This window comes from Spermophilus citellus (genome assembly GCF_964194105.1).
Source record: "Spermophilus citellus genome assembly, chromosome: 3".
NCBI lineage: Eukaryota > Metazoa > Chordata > Mammalia > Rodentia > Sciuridae > Spermophilus > Spermophilus citellus.
In genome coordinates, this window is record NC_138184.1 from 199298948 (window position 1) to 199325559 (window position 26612).

At 39.2% G+C, this 26612-nt stretch overlaps 1 protein-coding gene across 1 annotated transcript in view; it reads left to right on the forward strand.

Moving 5' to 3' along the window:
• The window catches only part of PON3 (paraoxonase 3), a 27234-nt gene extending 2550 nt beyond the window's left edge, over nucleotides 1-24684 (forward strand). The window contains exons 2-9 of the mRNA XM_081285794.1: nucleotides 107-177; nucleotides 5572-5627; nucleotides 9663-9828; nucleotides 16347-16473; nucleotides 19687-19887; nucleotides 21007-21088; nucleotides 21332-21460; nucleotides 23766-24684. Coding sequence (XP_081141920.1) covers nucleotides 107-177; nucleotides 5572-5627; nucleotides 9663-9828; nucleotides 16347-16473; nucleotides 19687-19887; nucleotides 21007-21088; nucleotides 21332-21460; nucleotides 23766-23924 — 991 coding nt within the window. The 3' untranslated portion in view covers nucleotides 23925-24684. The remainder of the gene's footprint in view (nucleotides 1-106; nucleotides 178-5571; nucleotides 5628-9662; nucleotides 9829-16346; nucleotides 16474-19686; nucleotides 19888-21006; nucleotides 21089-21331; nucleotides 21461-23765) is intronic.
• The last annotated feature ends 1928 nt before the right edge of the window (nucleotides 24685-26612 follow it).

Sequence of the window (26612 nt, forward strand, 5' to 3'; positions counted from 1 at the left end):
TAAAAGGAGTTGCCTTACTTGTTTGTTATGTCATTTATAAGCTAGCACGAAGAGTCAACCACTCCTGAAGTACCTTGACTTCTGTATTGGGTTTTGTTTTCTACAGAGAAAGAATTAATGCAACTCGAGAATTGGAACCTGTAGAACTCCAGAACTGCCATCTCATTGAGGGACTTGGTATGTATGTGACAGCACCCAGAGGGGCTCGTACAGTTTCTTGGTTACCATCCACCTAACTGAGTCTGAAAAAAATGATTTGATTCACTTACTTTTTAGACATTCGTGGTGTGGCTGCTGCATCACCCACTTTACCCAAGCTATACCATGCAAAGTCTCCAAAATACCAATATCTACGACTTGTTCTCAGCCTGTTTCCTTAATGACATATCTCTTGTCGTTTGAAGAATATATTTGACTATTCCCTGCCTGCTCTCTTGCTGATGTTCCCTCTTTCCCCTTGTGTGGTATTTTGTTCTCTTGCCTTTCTTCTGTTACCTGCCCTTAGTTTTTTTCTCTTCCCTCCTGTGCCCCTCCCTCCCTCCTTCCCTTCCTTTCCTTTTCTATTCTTTCCTTTTTTTTTTTTCTGCCTCCCTCAGTCTCTTTGATGAGAGTCTTGTATTTCCTTCTACATTTACCTACAAGTACCATGAGGAATTTGACTTAGCATTTACCCTTGAGAACCTCAGCCTACCTAGATGCCTTTTTAAAAAATTACTCTAAAATCCACAGTTAGATCCCCAACTTCTCAAACAGCAGCCCTTCTCTTCCCATCAACTAAAGGGTAGCTATGCTTTCGACTCAATTTTAGAAGAAGTCTATTTTGCATCTCTGTTGTTTCCCGTCATGTCCCCATCCATGGCCAGATCGTCTAGACTTCTGTGTGTGGTATCCCATCTTCAAGAGGCTTAGTTCAAAACCCAGGAACCGTTCATTTCCCCCTTGTCCCTCAGGATGCCCATAAGACTCAGGGGCACGTGTCTCCTCTGTACCCCTACGGGGCTGATCTCATCTACTAGTCACCCTCATGCTGTTTATTTGGGATCCAAGCCTCTAATTTTTCCTGACATGGCTACTGGAAAATAATTAAAAATCAGGATAGAATCTGCTCACCTCCCTGGGAACGTGTTCATCGCTACTTCACCTTTAGTAATGAAAGCCTTCGTCTCTGCTGCCTGAAATCAGCTACTCATGTCTTTCCTCTGAGCTCTCACAGCCCTCAGAGACTCTGATTCATTCACAGCATCTACCACATGCATTATTTTGTAGCTAACACTACAAAACAAATACTCGCTTTCACTCTCGGCTTGCAAACCCCTAAGGTCAAGGACTGTGACTTATTTATTGGTATGTGACAGGAAAGTTTATTTTCTGATATGAATTTGTATTTTATTTTTCTTGCTATATGTATTTTTAAAAAAACAAAAATAAACAAAAAAAGGGGATTCTTTTGGTTTTGGTTTTCTACTTCTCTTCCCACTGAATTTCTATAAAGGAGTCATCGGGACCTTGTTCTTCCCCGTCTTAGAAGTGGTTGGTTTTGCCAGCCAAAAGGCAGAATGAAAGACAAACCCCTGGCTGATGTTTGATTTTGAGAACCTGAGCCTCTGAAGGGTTCTGATGAAAAGGGATGAAAATATGTGGCTTTCTTGAGTAGCAGCGACTCCTACCCCACTGTCTGACAGCATTCTGGAGAGGCTCAGGACCTCAGAAGGAGGGATACAAAGTATCCTTAGGGAGCCTAGACCAAAGACACTGTGCACAGCATGCAAGTGGCAGAATTGTCTAAATCTAAATCATAGTCCTGGCAGCGAGCAAATTTTCTGCTTGATTTTAAGAACCATCACCAAGGATCATTGCACAATCCTACCAGAGACCCAGTAATGCCTCACATTCAGTTTCCCATCAGCTTCTTGAAATAGAGGATCAGAGTTAGATTTAATTGTATTTGAAGAACAAAGAAATGTGACATTTACATACTTGTTTACTGTCTTGAGGAATAATAATCATACTTACTGCACATAAATCTCTCAAAAGACAGCAGCCTGCCGAGTTATTTAATGGGATAATTAGACTAGATGATTGCTAAGGTCTGGTCCGACTTTTAGATTCTAAAACTCTACCAAATTCCAGAAACTAAAACTGGAGTTAATATTCCAAATATTTGAAGAAAATGAGAAAATAATTGGAAGCTGGGTAGAAGCAGCAGAAAAAAATAATAATAACGTGGTGCTGCTTCTTATATCTACTGTATATATTTACATGTTATATTTGAAGAAATAAACAAGTTAGGCTGACCATGGGTCATTTGTCACTAGGACAATACCCATATACATCTACAACTAAAAAGCTGGCTCATCAAAGGCTTGGAGCCTAAATGCACTCCGTGGAATCCTCATCACTCATCTGTAGTGTAGGTGCTGCTGTGTACGCTGTACAGAATAGTAAATGGACACCTGGGAGAATTAGGTTACTCGCCCAAAAGTCCAGAACTAGAAGGTGACAGACCTAAAGTGGGAATCAGATGGTTTTCTTCTGTGGCTTCATACTCAATATCGTGTGACGCTACGTGTCTTAGTGACCCACAACACATTTTGTAACAGAAGCTCCAAGAAAATGTTGCAGCAGAAGAAAACAGAACATACCAGTAGCTGGAATATTACTAAATATATGCTGACTGGGGAATTGCACCCAGGGGTGCTTAACCACTGAGCCACATCCCCATCCCTTTTTTTATATTTTGAGACAGGGTCTCTCTGAGGTGCTTAGGGCCTCCCTACAATGCCGAGGCTGGGCTTTAAACTGGCAATCCTCCTACCTCAACCTCCTCAGCCGCTGGGATCTTAGACGTGTGCCTCCATGCCCAGCTGAGACCCGATTCTGTCTTATTGACTCACAACACATTTTGTAACAGAAATGTTACAAAATTCTTTGATGTAGGTTTTATGAAGTGGTGGAGAACTATTGATGGACTTTAGGTAGAATGTAGACAGGAATAACAGAGCTCAAGGAAGTACTAATATGTGTTTTTTCAAGACTAGACTTTGGAGGTTAATTTTATATATGGGAGAAACTCTTCCTTTTTTGTTTTCCTTCCCTAATATTCTTTATTGGAGGAAAGACTGAAAGGTGAAATATTTCTTCCTCCAGAAAGTATACCCCATAGTTCTTTTTGTACTGTTGATCTTTTTGCGTCATGGCTTTGAAGGTCAAGGATTATTTTAATCAGGAAGTAACTTGACTGTCCTTGGCATCTGATCAAAGGTTCACTTGAAAAATAACAAGCTTTCTTAGGGCTGAGTGGGCAGCCTTTAATTTGGGGCCTCCCATCTTCCCTTCCATCTTTTTTTTCTCCTCTGTAGCCTCCCGTCTCCAAGATTTGCTGTTACTCTATATGTTATTCCATTTGTTTTCTTAGCCAGCTATCATAACATTCTCTCCAAACAGAGGAATAATAATTATAAAACTAAGTGATGATAAATTCTGCTGTGACCCTTTCTCGGGGTGCCTATAGGAAATGAGTAAAGACATGAAGAAGATTAAAGATCATGCCAAGTCGTGGTAGGATTGATAGCTTAGAAAACAGTGGGTACCCTACTGTTCATAAGACAGATTTTCTTGGCTTAGCAGTGGGGTTTTAATGATGGTTGTGTGCAGATTAATGAGTGTGTGGGGAGAACTCAGAGGAGACTGTTCTGGGGCTCTTACTCCCACAGGAGCCCCTGTTGCTCATAGGAACTGGGCCCATCGTGCAGATGCAGCATAGGCAGAGCTAAGGAGGGTGGTAGTTGATGAACTGGTAGTTCTTTTATACTTCTGAATGCAAAGCACCAACTTCCTGTGCTCAACAACAAGCAACAACAACAAAACAAGCAACAACAACAAAAAACAGTAAATGGAACTTATTCAAAATAATTTTGAAACCTGTTGAATAAAAAAGAAAAAAGAAAAGAAAAGAAAAGAAACCCCAGAAATATTCAACATACAAATGACCACAGAACTTTACAGAATGGTTTGGACTTGATGGACTTGATGAACTAGATGTAGAGATCAGAGAACCAAGAGCATGTGGTGGGTGGAAGTTGAAGCCATGGGGCTGGAGTGAACCATGCAAATAGCATGTGTGATCTGCCATGAGAAAGAATCAAAGATCCTGGATACTTAGGAAAGAGGTGGGGAGGAGATTAAGGTAAAACAAACCAAGTAGGGGTATGTGATGATGCCGAAGAAACCCTAGAAAAGTAAATAATCTGTGATTTTTAAAATTGACTCTTTTTAAAAAAAAAAAAATTAGGAATTAACCCCAGGGTGCTCCCTGAGCTATACCCCAGCCCTGTGATTGCAGTTTGGACAGGACTTGATGGGGACATTTCACCTGCTCCATTTGCATCTACGAAGGCAACTCAAGAGCTGGGAACAGGAGTCCTCTAAGGCTCCTGTGGTATCTCTCTCTCTCTACCTTGTGTGGTTTCTCTGCATTCTTTCCTCTGTAGCTTTAGAATAAACATATTTCCTATATTTCAGTTCAGGGATCCCAAGATGCCTTGGGAGAGAAAGAGATAGAATTGATAGACATACAGATACAGAAAGACCATGAGTGTGTATGACCTTGGGCAGCTACGGCTAGGACACTTGGCCTTGGATATGGCATTATATTTGCTTCATTTTGTTTGTCAGGGCAGTTACAAAGGTCTGCCTAGGCTCCAGGGGAGAGATGATAGATCTTATCTCTTAGTGGAAGAGGGTGTACCTCACGCTTTTAAGAAGAACATATGCCCATGGTACACATTGATTCTGATATTTGTAGAATATAGTTCACCAACCTAGATGCCTATTGCCTTCTGTATCAGTCCTGCTTGCTTAGGACCAGGTCTTGAGTAAATCTATCTCCTTACCATAAACCATGCCATCCCCTTTTTCATCTTGTTCTCAACCAAAATTTCTATCTTATATGCTTCTTTCCATGGGGGGAAAAAAATGCTCAAGAGCAGTTCTCAATGAGCTATCTGATTAAATCCTTTCAAATTCATTTCTACTCAATAGTTTATCCTAAGACCTATAGCTGTTTATAACAGAAAACAATTATTTAGTAATTTCTCAATATGCTGTATAATGATAGATTTTGGGGGGGCTCAACAAGCTCAAAGAGGAGGAATGCTTCAGAGAGAGGCCCATAGAGAACTTCTCAATTATGACTTTCCAGATTTTATCATTCAGTCTGTAGACAAGCCTTCTATGTGGAATAAAGCCGAATCTCTCAGGACATAGCCTGAAAATTGTTATTTCAAAGATAAATCTAAGATAGAAATTTATTTTCTAGTTATTTACCTTTTATCTTGAAAATGAATTCTAAAAAAAGAATAGTATTTGAGGAGTCTGACTCAGGCGTTCTTCTACAGTAGCATGCCTGTGGGATTCCTGCAAGTTAAAACTATATTAGAGTTTCCCAAGTAAATGGTTGAAAAGTCAGTGTACTTTCTAAAAGACATTCAAGGTTTGGACTAAGAGATTTATTTTTAAACCTTCATATATGCATCTTTCTGATTTTTTTCTTTTCTTTTCTTTTCTTTACAGAAAATGGCTCTGAAGATATTGATATACTTCCTAGTGGGCTGGCTTTTATCTCCAATGTGAGTATATCCAGGCTGTTCTGATGCTCACATCAATAGTTGTATAGACAGTGCATTAATGTTGTCAGCGAGGGCTGCCAGATGGACCCCATACTCTCATCCCGCCTCTGGGTAGACAAGTCAACTAAAAAAGCCCAAATAGGAATCTGGAGGGCTAATTAGAACACCACAGGAATGCCCAGCTTTGACTGCCCCATGCAGGGCAGTTCCCTGTGGTCAGCTGCACACTCACTACGATCTCAATAAATGTATATTGATTTCCATTTGATTCCCAGGCTGATCTTCAGATCTGTCCTGTTGCTGACCGTCTCCATCATTGCCCTGATGGATTGGGTCTGTTTCCGGTAGTCATCTTCTCACGAACTCGTATTCTTTTTGCTTGCTTATGTTTAGAGCTCTGTGTTAGTGGATTGAACGTTAACTCAGTTCAAAACCCTGAGCACTTTTCATCTTAGAGTCTTTGCTATTCTTTCCACGTCATTCAAACAGAAGTAGAGAAGAACCTACATTTTGTTTCTAATACCACTGTTCTGAGTTTGGAATGATCTCGAAATTATGCCAGCGACTGAAAATCAATAAACAAAACCATTGTTTCCTTGTGAAATGTTGAAAATTATCATGTATTTGTTAAATTGGAATGGGTTTTAAGATTATCATGCACTTGTACATATTGGAATTGGGTTTAAGATTTTGAATAAGTGGATTTATCATATTTTTAATGTGAATGAATTTTTATTGCTAGAATTAAATGTCTGATATTCCATTTGGCCATTAAAAATATCACAAGAGAACATGAATTTTAAATCTAAACATATTTGGACAAAAACGAGGCACCTATGTAACCATGTCCTGAAATTCTAAATTCTGAATTATGCATGGTAAAGTACAGGGGAGGTCTCATTTGGATTTTAAACTGCTGGTGGTGGCATTTATGGTTGGGATTTTATTTCTTTATTTTTCTTCCAAAATCAAAAAAGAAAAGATTTTACTTTGTTGACCTAAATTTCCTATTGTCAAGCTGAATTTTTAGTGTTTTGCCAAACAGACCTTCAAAAATAATGATTCTGTAGCTAGGAAATTTCTTTGCTACTAGGAAATAATGTTTGTTATTACTCCTGTATTCTTTTTTTCATTTTTAAAAAAAATTTTATTTATTTATTTATTTTTTAGTCATACATGACAGCAGAATGAATTTTGATATATAACACATACATGGATGGGGCTGGGGTTGTGGCTCAAGCGGTAGCGCGCTCGCCTGGCATGCATGCGACCCGGGTTCGATCCTCAGCACCACATACCAACAAAGATGTTGTGTCCGCCGAGAACTAAAAAATAAATATTAAAAATTCTCTCTCTCTCTCTCTCCCCTCTCTCACTCTCTCTTTAAAAAAAAAATACATACATGGAATGTACATGCATCAATCATATTGTCTGTATTTTTTTTTTCTGTTTTCACTGTAAGGAAGCTTCAAAATTATTACTGGGCAGAAAGAAGATATTTTCATCTCAAATATTACATGAGGAATGTTAACATGAAGTTCTGAATAATGAGTCTCTTTTTCCACACTAACAAATAACTTATTCTTAGAGGCTAAGGATCATGCTCTGGTTATTTCTAATCTTTCTGTGCTGTAACACATTCAAGACCTTGTTCTTGTTGGTCTCTCCTTTTCACCCCTTCTTGTCATCCCAGATGTTTGGAAGCTACAGATTTAGGGAGTAATTTTGCACAGTTGATATTTTTAGTCTATTCAGAGGTGCCAAACAAGATATTTTCTTCCCTGACTTGGGACTTGGCATGCTTCTCTTTGCCGGCAAGATTACTCTCCTTCACACTTTGCCAGCTAACTCCTGTTTGTGGACCTCACTGTGGTGACACACTACCTCCTCAGGAAAGTCTTCCATAGCACTCCCTTGCTGGATGAGTGTCTCTTCTATAGCCCTCCATGTCCTCTGAACTCTAATGCTCTCATATGCCTTACATACTGATGTACTTGCCTGTTGCTGCATCACTAGACTTCAAGTTTCATAGAACTGGGACTTTGCAGTGGTCATTGACATGCCCAGCACCTAACACACCCCCTGGCATAGGTGGGTACTTGAATTTTCCTGAATGCATGGGGTGGTTAATGAGAATAGTGGAGGATTTCGATGATTGTCCACACATACCTGTAGTCTATTGTGGGAAAACAAGCTGCCTGCATCTCCAGATGATTGTCACCATTTCCATGGGTTTATGGTATGCAAAGAGTTACCTTTCATCACTAGCACACAGTAGGACTGCTGCCACTAATTCTCACCTAACTTAAACAGAAAACATGGTGTAAGGCCTTTTATCAGAAGGGTTTTATTCATTGTTACACTTAATTCAGGCTGAGTTTGTTTACAATGCCTCACCTTTGACTCCATCACATCATTTCCATTTCTAGAGCACCTAGTCCTTCCCTGAGTTGGCAGTGCCCTTGTCTGTCTCCAGGCTACCAAGGTATTTACAGAGGTGTACTTGAGGTATCTTCCTGAGAAATATTCTCCACTCTCAATTTTTTCCTCCTGCAGAAAGAGGCAGAAGTTTTCTTCCTGGCAGAAAAAGGCAGCACAGTGAATGATCAGGATGATTTAGGCAAATTCTTTCTCTGCACTTCATTTTCCTCAGGTGAAAGGGGACGTATGAGACTAGATGTTCATGCTCTTCCTCTTCCAGTGCTCCCATTCTAGGAGCTACTAGGCCTGGAGACAATTGGCTCTGGAGATAGAATAGACTTGAAGATCGAATGTTATGAATGCCTGATATTGTAAGAATGGTGATGTCCGTAAGAGAAGAATAAATATCCATGAGAGAAAGAATTTAACAGGAGGATATTTACTTGGGTTTTGACAAATTGATTTTGAGCTGCCCTTACATGGTATTTGGGAACATAAGCTAGAGCACCAAAAAGACAGGTTACAGGTAAACATGCATTTGAAAGTCATTAGTGCAGAGGAGATACCTGAAATCTTATGAATGAGAGCAAGAAGGGAAAAGAGATGGAAGAGGACAGAAGGAGGAAGAAATCCAAGGGAGGAGGAATGGAAGCAGTATTCCTATCTCTAAACTCTATTTGACTTTTTGACATATAGTGTCAAGTACCTCAGAGATGCAAGGAAGGAAAGATAGAAGGGCTGTCAAGTAAAATATTTTGGAGACCATTGGTAGAACTTCATGGAGACATTTTTACAGCTGGCAGGAGCAGAATGCTGATTTCAGGGAATTGAGGATTGGAGCAAATCAGGTGATGTTTCTGAAAAATTTGATGGTGAAGGGAAGAGAAATAAACATGTATTTGGAGTAAATTTAGGAGATTTGTTTCAAGGAAAGAGAAATATGGGAATTTTTTTTTCAGGCCAAAGAAGAAGCTATTGGTGAAAAATGAGTAATACAGCAAGAGAAAGAGAGAAGTCATGATTTCTAAAGACAGGCCCTAGAGAACAGGGAACAAGCAAATAGGTGGAAGATGTCAATGTAACAACAGAAGAAGGAGGCTTCTTCCTTGAGAAAAGAGGGAGAAAAGAAGAGAATGAGTAAAACTAAAGAAACTGAGAGAAAAAGTATGAAATTGGGAAAAAGTGGTGTTGTCTTTTTAGAAGAGTAGGAGATAACACTATCCATTCAAAATAAAGAGGAATAAGGAATATTTAGCAACCACAAATTTCAATTTCCTCTATAAATGAGGAAACTAAGCAGTAGGCTTGCCAAGGGACATGCACAAAACAAAGCAGTCTGGCCTTTTGCATTATAATTTGTGTCCTACCCTTTCTAAATTAAAAATGTTTCCTTATCTTGAACACAGTTCTTCCCATATCCATGGCCAATGCTGAGATGTCATTGGTAACCCCCAGATCAGATAATGGCAAGAGCTGACCATGTTGAAAACCCCAGAAATCTAAATGAATGTAGAACTCTGAAAATTTTTGTTTGGCTTTGAGATTTTTAGCTTCCACATGAAAATGTTATTTTAATATGTTTATGTGTGCATACCTATTCTCTATTTTTAAAAGGGATTAAAATATCCAAGCATGCCAGATTTGGCACCAGATGCGTCAGGAAAAATCTACTTGATGGATCTGAATGAGCAAAACCCAAGGGCACAAGCACTGAAAATCAGTGATGGATTTGACGAAAAATTTTTTAATCCACATGGGATCAGTACCTTCATCGACAAAGGTAAAGCCTGAATGATTAAGGATGAGGAGAAATTAAGGAATTAGAAATGATTCATTACCTACATTCATGTTAAAGAAAAGGGCAAATGCTATACAATATTTGTAAAAGTCTAAATGTGTACAAAAACATTTTTAAACAGTGCATTAAAGAAGAAAGACTAGTATTAGGGCTCCGGTCCTTGACTCTCTCACCTATCCACTTCTTTACTTATCTGACTACCATGACCTGTCTGTATACTGTACTCAGAAATCTAACACATAAACTGAATCCCTTTTGAAAACAATTGTGTGGCATTAAAAAGACATAAAATAAAGAATAGATAAATTGGACTCATGAAAATTAAAAACCTTTGTGCCTCAAAAACACCATCAAGATTTTTTTCTCTTAAATAATTAACATTTAGCAAGTTAATAAATAAAACTGAAAATAAATATTGGGTAAGTTATAATATTCATTAGAGTTTCAATAGTGATTCATTATTTTCTATATATAAAATGGCATTTGACACATTTTGGATTAAATAAGAGCTTTTAACTGATAGTTTGTGGCTGAGGGTGGCTTCTCAGAAAAAGGACTGTATAAAGGAAATATTTGAGAAGTTAGAGAAAAGGGTGTGAATAGAGGCATGGAAGTAGTAATAATATCTATGATGTTCTCAGAAAACATTAAATTATTTATTTTGAGCAAAAAAAGAAATACTATCAAGAGAGTGAAAAAGTGAAAAGAATGAAAAATAATATTTGCAAAATAATATATCTGAAGAAAATCTTGTATCCAGAATACATAATTTTCCAACTCAACAACGAAAAGACAACACAATTTAATTGTGGTCAGAGCCGGGTGCAGTGGTGCCCATTTATACTCCCAGTTATCTGGGAAACTGAGGCAAGAGGATGGCAAATTTGAGGCCAACTTAGGTAACTAAGCAAGATCCTGTCTCAAAATAAAATAAGAAGTGATGGGTATGTACTTCAGTGGTACAACACATGCTTAACATGAAGGAAGCTCTGTTAAAAAAAAAAAATGGACAGAACAGAGATCTGAAGACATTTCTCCTAACAAGCTATGCAAATGTCCAGTAAGCATGTAAAAAGATATCCACCATCTAAGTCACTCAGGAAATGCAAATTAAAATGAATTACTTCTTCACAACCACTTCAATGATGATAATAATAATAATAAAAAGAACTTCAATAACAGGTATGGGAAAGGCTGTGGAGAAACTGGGACTTTGCTGGTGCAGCCACTTTGGAAAGCAATCTAGCAGTTCCTCAAAATGTTAAACATAGAGTTACCATTCAGCAGCTCTGCTCCTCAGTGTGTGCCTAAGAGAAGTGGAAACATCCACACAAAAACTTGTACCCAGCTGGCACAGTGGTGCATGCCTACAATCCCAGCGGAATAGGCAACTTCATAGAGACAGAAACTACATTGTGGTTGGAGGAGGCAAGGGGAGTGGGGAATAGGGAGTGACAGCTAATGGGTATGTGGTTTCTTTTTGGGTAATAAAAAATGTTCTAGAAATAGATAGTGATTACAGTTGCACAATTCTGTGAATGTACTAAAACACACTCAATTTTACATTTTAAAAGACCAAATCTAATGATATGGGAATTATAATTATAAAAACACAGCATAGTTAAAACATTGTGATACTTTAAAAATAGCATTCTTCAATATTATATTTGACTTGTTCATAGTTCATAATTCAAACTAATTTAAATTTTATGTATGTGTGTTTCCATTAATCGATAGAAAAAAGAATGGTGAAACATCACTAGCAAGCAGGGCACGGTGGCATATGCCCGTAATCCCAGCAGCTCAGGAGGCTGAGACAGGAGGATCAAAAGTTCAAAGACAGCCTCAGCAACAGTGAGGCGCTAAGCAACTCAGTGAGACCCTGTCTCTAATAAAATACAAAATTGGGCTGGGGATGTGGCTCAGTGGTTGAGTGCCCCTGAGTTTAATCCCTGTTCCCCCCACACACAAAAAATAAATCACTAATAGTGTCTGCATGAAGAGAAGACCAAATTGAAGAGTTATAATTCAGAATTTTTAAAAAACATTTTTCCAAATATCTACTGGAGTTCCAATGAATTGCTAAGTGGAAATTTGCTGAGGGTGATTTTAATGAATAAAAAAGAATGATCAAAGATTGTTTCTACACACTCATTCAACTGCCGCAGTCTTGGCTGGGCACAGAATCACGAGCCACCACACACCTTGTAGATTCAAACAGCAATTCTTTATTCCCGAACTCACACCGGCCTCCACACACGTTCTGGGGAAATCCCAGTTCTGCCACCGCCCAATTCACCTACTCCACGAGGCTTTCTTTTCCAATACTTTCTGAATCTCACGAGAACTGAACGGGAACTCAAGGATCCGGAGTGCCTGAGGCAGCAGGATATGCCCTATTCCCCCCCACCCCCCCCACCCCCCCCCACCCCCCCCACCCCCCCCCACCCCCCCACCCCCCCACCCCCCCCACGCCCCCACCCCCCCCCCCCCCCCCCCGCAGGGTACACCTTAAACCTGGAACTTCCCTAAACCCAAGGACGGGATACTCCCTAAAACCTGATCAGCTCTAAACCCGGATCCGCCCTGGTCCTTGAGCAAGGTCACCTTACTAAAGCATACAGCGAATGTCCTCTAAGCAACATGGGGTATGCTGGCAAGGAAATTTTGATGCGTCATTCCTACTTGGCAATGGCCCTCAGCATTCAACGTATCTTTGTTCAATTCCTTTGGTCTACACTAACATAAATTTGTTCATTTTTTAAATTTTTATTTATTTATTTTTTAATGTGGTGCTGAGAATCGAACCCAGTGCCTCACATGTGCTAGGCAAGTGCTCTACCACTGAGCCACAACCCAGACTAAATTTGTTCATTTTCAAATAAACGGAGACCTCTAAAATGTTTGAACACTAGGCTAGTAAGTAGGCTAAATAATCCCTGAAATCTTCTGTATACTTTTTACTTGATTAACAAGCCTTTCTTTAAAAGATAATTGTGCCCAACAGTTTTGCATTGCTTTATAGTTTACAAAGCATTTTCATCTATTCTAGTTTATTTTTAAAAATAAGATCCTGGGCCCAACCTTGACACTCTGTCTTTCTCTGACCCATTCAGTCAATTCATTATAATGTTCTGGCTGATGTGCCTTTCAAATATCTCTGCAATCTGCCCACCTCTCCCCATCCTGCTGCATCAGTCCAGTCTAAGCCCTGAACTTGACTTCCCTGGATTTTTGCATTGACTCCATTTCTGTACCTTTCTTCTTGTACCTCCTTGATCCATTTAGCAAGACTTATTTCTATACAAATGTGATTGTCACTCCCTTTTTAAAACTCTCCATATTGCTTTCATTACTCTGAGGATAAATCCCAAATCTCCAGAACAATCTGGGTTCCTGGGTGCTTCCTCTACACATTCTGGCATCTGTGTGCTCTCCATCTTCACTGGATACCACTGTCCCCAGGTTCTCTGGACCAGCCAAGCTGAATTTCTTTTAGTCATATCCATGCCTTAGGGTCTTTTCATCTGCTGTTCCCTTTGCCAGGAATGTCTTTTCAGCACTTCCGGCTTTTTTCCTTTTCATCATTCAGGTCTCAGCTTATATTGCCTTCCCAGAGAAGCCTTTCCACCATCTTGGTTCAGGTTGCATACCTATCATATTTCTTCTCAAAGGTCATCAAAATGATCACTAATGTAAACAACAACAACAAAGACACTTTCTTTCCCTCTCCTGCTATTGCTCTGTAGAAACCTCTTCGCATCTTCAGATCCAAGCTTAATAGTCACTCTTGAGTGGGTGACACTGTTACCGCTGTAGACCGGTGAGTTCTTGCTTCCCCGATGTTGAAGAATAACACCAAAGAAGCACGCCGAGGCAAGGTCAGAGTAGAAATTAGAAGTTTATTAAAGGACAGCAGAAAAGACTTCTCCTGGAGGAAGAAGGGCACCCAAGAGGTGGAATCCGTGGAAGTGCGGTTGTTTCCCCTTTTTATAGTTTTGGTGATGGAATGTAGGTGGGAAGGGTTAGGACACAGGTGGGTCAAACGGGCAGGAAGGACTTTTGGGATGGGCTTATCACTTCTCTGGGATGGGCTATCTCCAAATCTGTTGGGGGCTGTTTCTTTGAGGTGGACTTTGGCCTAGGGCCTTTTCGGGACTTCATTAACATTCCATGAGTTGTCCTGTTTTCCCTGAGTCATTCTCAGCATGGCCTCCATTTTAGATTTCACTCGGTATTAGACCCGATTTACCTAACTACACTGACTGCCTAACTTTAAATCTGGCTTCAACACTATAAATGAAGGCACTCTAGTGTTCTTTGTCTTTTTTTTTTTTTAAAGAGAGAGTGAGAGAGGAGAGAGAGAGAGAGAGAGAGAGAATTTTTTTTTTTTAATATTTATTTTTAGTTCTCGGCGGACACAACATCTTTGTTGGTATGTGGTGCTGAGGATCGAACCCTGGGCTGCACGCATGCCAGGCCAGCGCGCTACTGCTTGAGCCACATCCCCAGCCCTGTTCTTTGTCTTTAGTTTATCTTTGTCTTTCCTTGTTTTCTTTAAATTATAATCACCACCACCACAAATACACAGGTTACTTGTTCATTGTTGGATTTCTGGCACATTATCTGATGTACAGCAGGTACTCGGTGAATATGTGTTAGAAGAATAAATGAATGGATCCTGCAGGACAGGTAGAGCAGATATTAATACTCAATTTTATAGATGGATAAAATGGAATTGAGAGAAGAGCAATGAAGTGCGACTTCATTTCTATTGTTAGTAACTGGCAGATCGAAAACTGGGGACCAGTTTTAATCATACATAATCCTGTATCTTACTGGGGTGAATTAGGGCATCAAGCTCTATTTAAATAATCCAAAAACCATAACACTTTTGCCTGATACTGTGCTACATATAAGATGTTTCATGAGAGATTTCATGGGAGAAGATGTCTTAAGTGAACTTAGCCTGGAGCTACTTTACTGCATAGGATGGTGTTAGAGGTTGGGTTTTGGGGAGAAAGAGGGGGGAAGGGGTGTTTTGTTTTGTTATGAGACCAGTGAATAGATTAACTCTCAGTTATATAATCAGTTTTCCAGAAGTTAAGTATGTTATGATTAACAGCCTATATTATTTATTAGTCCCCTACCTTAATTTTGTATTTAATTCATATGACCAAAATGTTATACATAGAACTAGGGATGAAATGAGGAGAGAGAGAACAAAAGTATCCTCACTAAGCATAACTCATATGGAAAGAGGGCTCAAGTAGAGATGCTAAAAGGGGTAAAACCAAGACAGCATGAATAGTTATTCATAATTCTGTCCAACAAGAGAGTCTGGTTCAAAGATTCAACCAAAGATTGTTTGGGGGTTGAAATCCAATCCATGTTCTGTTTGCCAAGTCTTGAAACACATCTGGGTCAGACCAAAAGATTCACCTGTGAGGGAGCACCTTTCCTTAATTTGCATAAGAGAGCCCAACTTGTTTCAGGGACCCTGAGTATTAACTTTGCATCTCAGGTTTAGACTTGCTCCATCATGTGACTGGAAACTGCATTGAGGAAGGGAATAGGGAAGATGAACACATAACAGGTCCTGTAATGGGAGAATGGAGCCAGTCCTTCTAAAACTCCAGAGCTCATCAGACTTAGAGCTCCTGACGGTCAGATAACAGTGCTCTTTGAGGTCAGCTTTCTACCCTCATTTATACATTCCAAAGTGAAAACAGGTAGGCTAACATTCTTGAGGTTGGTAATACCTGGAATAGGCTAGTTTTTCTTTGACTTTCATATTTACATTCCATGTCCATTGGGTTAACTAAATGTTGTTATTGCAACCTCAGGTAGTTGACTTGTAACAGAAGGTCATTGTCTAGATGGGAAATGTTGCTTATTTGAAGGTGTTTACACTGCCCCAACATTTCTTGAACTTGCATCGTACCATAAACAATTGCCACACACATAGAAATTTCTCAGTAAAGTTCTGTTTCTTGCACTCACTTATTGAAGGGTCACCTGGAGAAACCACATCCATGTTTATGCACCATTGTCATTCTGTACCTTCTTGTTAGTATATACATGTGAGGCTCAAGAGATCATTGCACAAATATCTGTGATAGGCTCTGCCACTTGATGATGGTGAAATTGCTGAGTCACTCCTTATCTGAGCTTCATTTCCAAAATCAAAAATAACAAAAAAAAAAGTAGAGATTCTAGTATTTGTGTTAATTACTAATCAGATACTGTGAGGCCCAAAAACAAGATCATGAAGAAAAACCTTGCAGCAGGCACAGTGGTACATGCCTGAAGTCCCAGCTATGAGGAACATTGAGGCAGGAGGCTCACTTGAGGCTGGAAGTTCAAGACCAGCCTGGCAACATAGAAAGACCCCAACTTAAAACAAAAACCCTCAGAGGTGACCAAGTTTTAAAACAAGTCAAATAATGGTTGCAATAGAGGAAAACCTCTTGGAAAATTATGCTTTTTTTCCCATTTAGACCACACGGTGTATCTCTACGTTGTGAATCATCCCCACATGAAGTCCACTGTGGAGATATTCAAATTTGAAGAACAACAACGTTCTCTCATACACCTGAAAACCATAAAGCATGAACTTCTCAAGAGGTATAGAATTAAAGTATTGTATACTTCTATTTATTTTGTACCTCCGCCGTATGCTTTGTTTTCTTTGATTCTGCAGGATTTCTTAAACTTTTGTTTTGTAGCATTTTTTTCTAAAGCTCTCTTAAGATTCCCATGGTGACACTGCCCAGCACCTCGCTAGAAATTGCTGTGTTCAGTATTGAATATCCCTATATTTTCCAACTTTTTGAAAGAATTTTAATCCCATAAAGGTGCTCAATTAGATTCCCAGCTCTAATTCCATCCTCTTTACCACAGCAACTCAATACCTTCCATTGTGCTCTCTTTAAACACCTACTCCCTTCTCCAGTTGTCTGGGTAGGTTGCATTCCGTGAGCCTCACCCACTGGGTGTTATAACCAACCTTCAGATGGGCCATTTCTTTGTTCAATCAGAGCTTTCAAGTAGAATTTGAGAAAAGCTCATAGGCACTTATAAAATTATATCTATTAAGAGTTGACTGTGTACCAGACATGATTTAATTTAATTCTCTCAACAGCTTAATAGCTTTTAGTAATAGGCATGAGGAAACTGAGTATAGTCTTGAAGAAGTTTTGGGATAGGTAACTTTCTCAAGTTATACAATTTAAAGCTGTCATAACCATGGTGCAAATCTAGATCCATCTGAATTCAAAGCAAAGTTTTCAATTGCAGCAATGAATGTCTTTCTCATTACATTGAGAAAAATAGGTGTTTTTTTTTTTTGTTTTGTTTTTGTTTTGTTTTTTTTTTTTTTTTTTTTTTTGTGGATGGGCTACCTATTTCAAGTGTGCTACAAAACAATGAAGAATTTTTCTTATGTAAAATAGGTTCAGTGCTAAAGGACTGGTTTTAAAATAATAAAGGTTGACTTCTCCATGAGACAGAAGAACAAGGAAAGGAAAGGAAGAACTTTCCTCTCCTTTGCTCCTTTTCTCAACATCAATTGTGAATTTCTCCCTATGGAATTTGAAGGCAATAAAAGTGGAGGCCAGAAGAAGTTAGAGAAGTTGAGATTATTAAACTTTTCCCATAATGCATTGGGCAAGGTTCTGAGCCACAGTGGACCAGGACTTTCACAGGGTCCCTGGGAAACTGTGGACAAGGAACTTAGTTGGTGATTCAATTTTCTTAATAAGATGAGAATTCTCTCATTGACCTGATTTATCTAATTTGTGGATTGTAAGGATCAAATGCAATAGCAAATGAACTCACAGGAAGAGTTCAAGAAAGCACAGCCTGAAGAAAAAAACCTGGTATGTGACCACTTTATTAGGGAGCTCAATTCCAGGATGCACATGTCAAAGACCCACCTGAAGCAAGACAGGGGGAATGTTATGAGCTGAATCATGTTCAGTAAAAGAGATAGGTTGAAATCCTAATCCACTGGATTGCAGAATATGGAGGTAGAGTCATTGCAGATGCAATTAAAGGTGAAGTCATACTGGAGTAGGGTGTACTCTTGGTATCCTTGGAAGAAGACAGATACACAAGGAATGACAGGGACTACCAGAAGCTGAAGTCAGCAGAAAAAGATCATTCCATAGAAACTTCAGTGGGAACATGGCTCTGCCAGCACCTGGATTACAGACTCCTAACCTCCAGAAATGTGAGGCAAAGATTTCTGTTGTCTTAAGCCATCCAGTTGGGTAGTACCTTGTCATGACAGCACTGGGAAACTTATATATGGGGAGAACTGTAGCAAATCCATTTTCAATCCAGCCTCTGCTAAATACAATGGACTGCTTGAAAAGATAGGCTTATCTCTAGTAAGCAACATAAGCCTCATTTTAGAACAATCTGGCAAAGATTAGAAAGGAAAGAGCTTATCCACCCACCTCATCTCCCATTAGTCATAGGTTTAAGGGGTTTTACCTCCATGACCTTCCCTGTTGTGCATATGCAAGTCTAGTCGGGTGATATCCTATGCTCTGATGTCATGTTGGAAGGCCAGAAGTGGGAGGCAAGAGGCCCACAATAGGCATGAGGTAGTTAGGCTGTCCCTGTGGGGAACCTGTAAGATCCCACACAGAACTGGTTGAAGTAGAGCTCTGCTGCTGGAACAAGGCAGGTAAAGAGGAGTATGAGAAGTACCCTGATACCCACACAGACCAAGTAAGTAAAAGGGGCAGAACAGAGAGCTATGGAAACAAATTGTGAAGGAATTTAATTTATGGTGTCAGGTAAGATGTTAACATAATTTATGGTGTCAGACAAGGGTTTTTGGAAGAAGGACCCTGTAAGCTGAGACATAAAAGATGAAAAGCCTAATGACCTTGGAAAAGTTATTATACTTCAAAACCTCAAAGAATTTCTCAATTCCTCCCAAATTTCCTGTCCTAAAATTTAATCTAAAAATCTTTAATCTTTCTTTTTTTTTTCAAGTCACTATTTTTTTTTCTTTTTCCAAAATGGAAATGGTTTTACCATCTTTACTGGTTATAAGCATAAGGCTTGCTCCAGTTAAGAATTTTAATGATATTGCAGGTCAAAAGAAGGAATATCACCTGCAACTCATTCTATTCAGGGAAAAATATAAAGACCAAGATGGATTCTGTTGGGATATGATAACAGGAAGAAAAACTTAGGCTCAAAACCACATAGTTTTGTTTTATTTTTGTTTCCTAACTCCTCATGCTTCGTACCCAATGTTGCTGATTAAGGGACTCAGTTTCATACTGTTCTTATTTAGGACTGTAGGAGGATCACAATTCTCTATCATCAGAAAAATTGCTCATTACTATGGAAACATAATGGATCACCCACTGGCTCCCAAAGTCTTCCATCTGGAAGCCACACATATTTCATTTCATTGGCCAAAGCAAGTCATATGTCTGTGCCTAACTTCAAGGGATGCAAAGAAGTCTAATTCCTAAAGGAGCAGAACCATGACAATTATTGCTGCTACAGATAATCATTATCCACACTTATAAGTCAATAGAGTTTGGAGTTTGAAGTTTATTTGTATATTTTCTTTCTTTTTACCAAAAGAAATGGAAGGTATGGTGAGAAAATAATAAATGGCTTAAAAAAAACTATCATGGCAATGCAAAATCATGTACTTTTTGTGAGATTCTTGTAATCCATAGTAATTCATGTCTACTTTTTGAAACTGAGGAACATATTGATCTTTGTTGATATTAGCAATTTCAGCAATAATCAGGATATTCAAGTACTCCATGCATCCCTCCACCTTTTTTTTGTTTCTCTTTTTAGTGTGAATGATATTGTGGTTCTTGGGCCAGAACAATTCTATGCCACCAGAGACCACTATTTCACCACCTTCTTCTTGGCACTTTTGGAGATGATCTTGGATCTGCACTGGACTCATGTTATTTTCTACAGCCCCAAAGAGGTCAAAGTGGTAGCCAAAGGATTTAATTCTGCCAATGGAATCACAGCCTCACTAGACCATAAGTATGCACTCTTATAATTTTTCTACCCTTTGCCCTTGACATTTTGCCAAATTTCTTCCCTTAAGAGGAAATTGTTTCTTCAGGCTTGAAGATTTAGTGTATGAATGGAGGGATCAGGTGTAGCCAGGGTACACACTAATGTGTAATCTCAAGCAAACCATATTTCTTGTGCTTCAAGTTCTCTCTTACTAGAGGAGGAGTAGCATTAAAAAAAAAAAAAGACTCCTTCTTGTTCCAAATTCTTACATGGCTTTAGAAATATACTTTTTAATACACTGTAAAGCAGAGTAAGTGTGCAATACTCCTGTCCCTGATGAGGCTAGAAGGTATTTAACCATTAATACTATGTCCAGTTACCCAAAAGCTCTCATTAGAGAAGAAGGTCCACCTTAGATTGGGCATTATGATTATGTAATTTTCGGGATTACTGATTAACAACAGTGGACTGTTCAATGACTAATTTAAGCAGCATGAAATTTTATGAGGAAACACTCTTTATAAGCATTTTTAAAATGAAGTGGTTTCTCTCTCTCTCTCTCTCTCTCTCTCTCTCTCTCTCTCTCTCTCTCTCTCTCTCCCTGTGGTACTGGGGGATTGAAACCAGGGGTGCTTTTTCACTGAACTACATCCCCAGCCCCCACAACTGAAGACTTTAAAAAAGAGAAGTAACAAGAATATAAGAAGATATAAATTTGAGATAATAAACAGAGATGATTTTAGTGGAAAAATACCTCTAAGTATTTTTTCACTTTCAAAAAAAATTATGATTGAGCTTCATGGTCACCTGAGACTTTTTTCAAGCACTGGTCTTTCTGTAGTCTTATAAGAGGTCCTTTAACCTCTACTTGAGGTAAGGAAAAAATTGCAACTCTTCAGAATGAAAATTGAGCCCATATATCATCTAAAACACCAGTTTTGTTATTTCATATTCAAAGCCTGTTTTAAAACATTTCAAGAATATTAAAAATACCACTTCATCATCTTCTTTTACTGTAATTTAGAAAGGCATCTCAGTGGTACTTCAAACTAATGTGAATGTTTACATCTCTTCTCCAAAAAAAGAGTTAGTGTCATATCTCATTACTACTTGCTCAAATGTAAATTTTTATTTTCTTTAAAGGTATATCTATGTAGCTGATGTAACAGATAAGAACATTCACATACTGGAAAAGCATGATGACTGGGATTTAACTCAACTGAAGGTAAAATACCCTAGCTTGCCCTACAACATGGCATGCTTAACCCTCACACTCCACCCAGGTGTGTGCTCCTTGACTGAAGCATCTATGACTATTTTAGAGCAATGCTGGTGAGACTGTGCTTTTGCTTTGAAAGTGAAATAGCAAAGCCAATGCCAGGTTCAAGTTTCAGGAAGAACTTGTGGGAGGTGGGGAGAATAGGAATGACACTGAAAATTGTCTCCACAACTTCTTCTTTGTTGATAGGTAATACAGTTGGGCACCTTGGTGGATAACTTAACTGTTGATCCTGACACTGGAGATATTTTGGCAGGATGCCATCCTAATGCCATGAAGTTGCTGAACTATAACCCTGAGGATCCCCCAGGGTCAGAAGTAAGTGCTTATATTTCATTGAGCTCACAGGTAAAGTTGCAAGAATGAACAATTTATTGAGGTGATGTGGGTCATACTTGATGTTCCAAAACTGAACAAATTCTACAAATGAAAAGTGTAGAGATTTGGGCAGAATAGTCCTTTCACATCACCAGGTACCAATATAACATCAATGCCAGGCAACGTATTTCATCCTTGCAAGGGTTTGATTTGCTGCTGGGAGTAATGAGAAAACATGAGCTTAATTATTCATATAGATCCAAATTGCTGTATAGTGTTTCCAACCAAAAGGTGGGCTCTGAAAAGGTCCTCTGTTTAGGCAAAGAGAGAGATGAGTATGGAAGTATCTTCTTTCAGACTCCTTTACATGAGACTGAAATAAGAGTGTTTAAATGAAAGTCTCAAAATTAAATGAATTTTTTGCTTGTAGATACAATCATGTCAAAGGATGTCTCATTTTAAAGGCACTGAGTTTGATAGGATTTCTGTGAACAAGGCCTGGGTTGATGCCAATCCAATAACCAGGACACAGTTTTGAGAAAAAGGAAAAAGATTTTTTGCTTTGCTAGCAAATGAGAAACACAGGGAACTCTAGTCCCAGAGGTTGTGATTCTGCTCATCAAAGGGGACAGAGAATTTTTAAAGAGGTGATTCAAAGGCTACATTCCAGGTATTCCCTGATGGTAGAGGGAAGAGGGTTGAAATTCACTTGCTAGTTTGGGAAAGAGAGAAAATGGGGGAGGGAAATGTCCATTTTAAAATAAGTCTCAGTGGCAGAGCAGCAAGGACTATATTCAAAGCATGAGGTAGACCACTGTTAAGAATATTAAATACAGAGATCAGAATTGACCTCATTGAGAAGGTATGGTTTGGAGAAAGATACAACATTTGAATACAGGTTTGGGGTGTTAGGAAACTGAGATTTAAATCCTAGCCTGGTAATTGGCCCAGTGGGTAAATTAGACCATACAATTACTTCTGCTAAAGAATATTGCTGTTTTTCAGCTAAAATTGTTTTCTTTTAAATTAAAACATTAATCACTGCTTCTTAAAAAGAGCACCAAGATACAACTATAATGTAGCAATAAAAAAACATGGAGAAAATACAAAAAATTAAAAATTATAAATAAAATAAAACAACTGGGGGGGGGGAAGGAAGCACCAAGAAATATAAAAAGAAACTAAATTCCAGCCTGAGCTTCAAATCTGAAGAATCCTTACACTGAGCTAGCAAGCTATCTTTATTTCAGGTGTGTGTCCTGTGCCCGTGCCACTCCCGCCCAAGTGACAGATATAAATAACTTTGTGACAAAAGTCCAGCCACAACATTTGCCTTAAGGAAGTGCAAATAGAATCCATAGAATGATTGGGAAGGAGGATCTTTTTTCCCATATCTGTTTTCAAGTTTGAGCACTTGTTTATTTTAGATAAGGTTTATTTCTTCACAGTTGCTGACACCCTTTCCTTTCAGTAGAGCCCCCTTTTTTTTTTCTGTGAAAAATCCAAGCTTGAGTGAGTGCTGTGTAATAAACTTGAGATGAAGTTGCAGGATCTTCCTTAAGATGAAACAAAACAAAACCCTAAACTCTGTTTTAACAGGAGGTATCTATGTAGACTCTTCACTCACAAATTTCTGATTGTTTTCCTTTAGTTTCTGTCATGTTCTGCTTAAATGAACTTTATCCAGGCTGTTTGGAAACCTGAGTGCTTATTTATTTACTGATTAGCAAAGTTAAGGATGTTCACCCTGCGGATCAATAACAGCACTAGTCACTAATATATTAGGTGGGATTCCAAAGTAGTCTGTGTTCTTTGTGCTCCCTAGCCACCTGGGAGATGTGAAGGGGTCCAGCCATGATGACTACCACCTACCACCCCCATACCAGATTGACTTCGGTGGCCGACTGGGGTTTCCTTTTCTGTTTTGTCCCATGTTCTCTTCCTCATGCTTTAGGATCAAAGGCAAGACCCTCCCCAACAGAAGGAAAATCACTGCCCACTTGCAAGTTAGATAAGAGTGTTCGCTGGGTCTAACCTCCTTCTATAGGGGACGACTAAACTACCACAATTTTTCAAGCTCTCTATTGAATAATTTGGCTAATGTCAGATAAGCAATCCATTTTTTTGCCTAGATATTCTTAGGACATTAATGCTATTGTCAGAAGATGGAAGATTATTTAATATATACAGATTTGAGCCTATTAATTTCTGAAAAAAAAATTTTCCTGGTATATTTGGAAAAGAAAATATCACTAGATAACCATTTGCCCATATAATATGCTAATGAGTGATCTTGTCTTGACAGGTACTACGCATCCAGAATGTTTTGTCTGATCAGCCCAGGGTGAGCACCATCTATGCCAATAATGGCTCTGTGCTTCAAGGGACCTCAGTGGCTTCTGTATACCATGGAAAAATTCTCATAGGCACAGTGTTTCACAAAGCTCTCTACTGTGTACTCTAAATTGCAGGTATTCTAAAGGATCTACATGTTTGATGAAAGTAAACCTGCCATTATATAATAAGTTGAACTGTAAACAAATAATACATACCATCAAAGGTGTGCCTTGCTTTTCTTATGGCTAGAGGTGAAAGAACAGAGGTTGATTACATAACATCCACCAAATCTCAAGCCACCTTAATGACAGTCCAGCTAGAAGTCAGACTGCTCCACTCTTCTTCAAGCATCCCCAATATCATTCTACAGTAAAATGCATGGGCTGTGGCCATGGAGGGCTCCAGCTCATTTATAGCCCCTTAGGATCTGTGTAACACAATTGCCTCCTACAAGCTATGATATTCTGAGTCTCCTGCAGTCCAGATCAGGAGAGAAGCTAATGTTCAAGCATTTATAATTCCTGTTCTCTTCCTCCAATTGTGTGTGGCACCAAATACTACTCAAGTGTCCCAGTCTACAGCAAAAAGCAAGAACTGCATCATGAGACTACCCAAGGCCCTGCTTGAACATGCATTCTCCCCAGTAGACACACAGGGAATCCGATTCTGGGAAATCTGACAGAGCAAAGCCTCACTGGCTACCTTAGGGAAAGGACAGGGGTAATGTATTTACCTGTATGAGGTCACTATTTGTGCCGATACCTGTATTTCAAGTGTTCCTGAGCTGCTTAACTCTGAACCATGAGATGAGATCTCAGGGCACTTGTTTTCCACTGCTCTCAGCTTGCTCTACAGGTTAATTCAATAAACACTTATTAAGCATCCTCCTACGGACTTGGCACTAACATCTCTGATCTAAAGTCCTATCTTAAGAACCAATCCAACCTTAGTTTTTTTTTTTTGTTTTGTTTTTTGTTTTTAAAGAGAGAGGAGAGAAAGAGAGAGAGAGAGAGAGAGAGAGAGAATTTTTTTTTAAAGAGAGAGTGAGAGAGGAGAGAGAGAGAGAGAGAATTTTTAATATTTATTTATTTTTTTAGTTCTCGGTGGACACAACATCTTTGTTTGTATGTGGTGCTGAGGATCGAACCCGGGCCGCACGCATGCCAGGCTAGCGCGCTACCACTTGAGCCACATCCCCAGCCCAAACCTTAGTTTGATAACAGTAAACACAAGCATCCCTTTTCTTGTTTACAAAACAAAAACCAAGACAACCTTTGACAAATCATTAAAGAGAATCAGTGCACTCAAGCTCCTTATTAAGCAGGTGGTTGGTTGATGTTTTTTTCTCCTCCCCTGGGAATGGGGAGTTGTGGAGACCTCTTTATATCCTAAAGAACATTGCTCAGCTAGACATAAGTTTTGCTGAAAAATTTTGTAGCAGAGTAGATGGTAAGACTTTGTAGTTTTCATTAAGAGAGGAATGGCCCAGCATAATATTATAGTGAGTCATAATATTTTAAGTTTCAAAATCATAGCCACCAGGGGACACAGAAAAAATAGAAATTAAGGGCATATATACAATAATGTTTATTTGTTTGTTTTTGTCCCTTATCCTCACACCCACTAAATTACATAGCTTACCAGATTAGGACAGAATGTAGAGTATGAGCACTGAGAGGACTAAGAGAATTGAGATATTGGTGGGTTCCTGTCAATTGACTCTGCCCTGCCTTCTCCCCAGTTAGGAAAATCTGGGTGATAAAAAAATCTCCCCAGAAGTTTGAGGGATCTGATTTCTGAAAGTCACTATGTCCTTCCTTGGGCAGTACTTGGGGAAGTAACAAAGTCCTGGGGTTCCCCTGTGACTAGTCCAGTGCTAAAGCAGATAAGAAATGCCAGTATAGTTCACTTGGCATGGCAGAGAAGCTCTGAAAAAGCATCACAACATTACCTGCACTCAGATTGGCACAGAAGCAAGCAAGTTTCCATGTGCCCAATAGGGAAACGGGTATTAGCAGAGAGAGAACTAGGATCTATAAAGGACTTCCTATCAGGGCAAAGATGGGTAGGCATTTGATTAGAGTGAAGACAGGAAATTAGATGGTAACAACAAGGATCAAATGTCTCCTATGAAGCTACAGCTCCACAAAGCCTCCTAGGATTTAGACAAAACTCTAAGGATTGGCAGGGAACTGTGGAATTGTCTTATAAATTGATTTCTGCAGCCACTCAGTATGGGGACTCAAAATTAAAATTACATGAGGCTATGGGGAAAAAAAGTAATTTCTGATATACTTTATGGTTTTAGCTTTTTCAGAGTTGGAGCAGTACAGAGGAGAAAAGACAGAAGCCTTTAGCTAATGGACACATGGTTGCAACCTTTCATTGATTTTTCTGTAGCTAAAACCAATTGGCTACTAACCTGGATGCTTCCTGAGATGCCAATGGAAGACCCAGCTCCAGTTAACCTCTTGTACACTTTGCCCCTGACTCACTCTCACTCTTGAGGCATTGAGTTCCTCTCACTCATGTGTTACCATTTCAGAAGAGAGCCTGGCAAGACGAAAGCTTGGGTTTCACCTAGATTAGGCAACTTACCTCGTCTTGCCAAAGGATAGGAGTGTAGGTTGCCTCATTATCATCCTCTGTTTCCTTCTGAGGAGGAGGCACCATGTTTATCAATAGTCCTCTTGCCTGGACAGTCATCCAAACCAACTTCCCCTTCTTGTGAACAGTCCCATCTTTCATGTGATTGCTTTGTCCTGAGCCTCTTTATTAGGCTTGAGAAGAACTTCACCATGCAAACAATGACTTA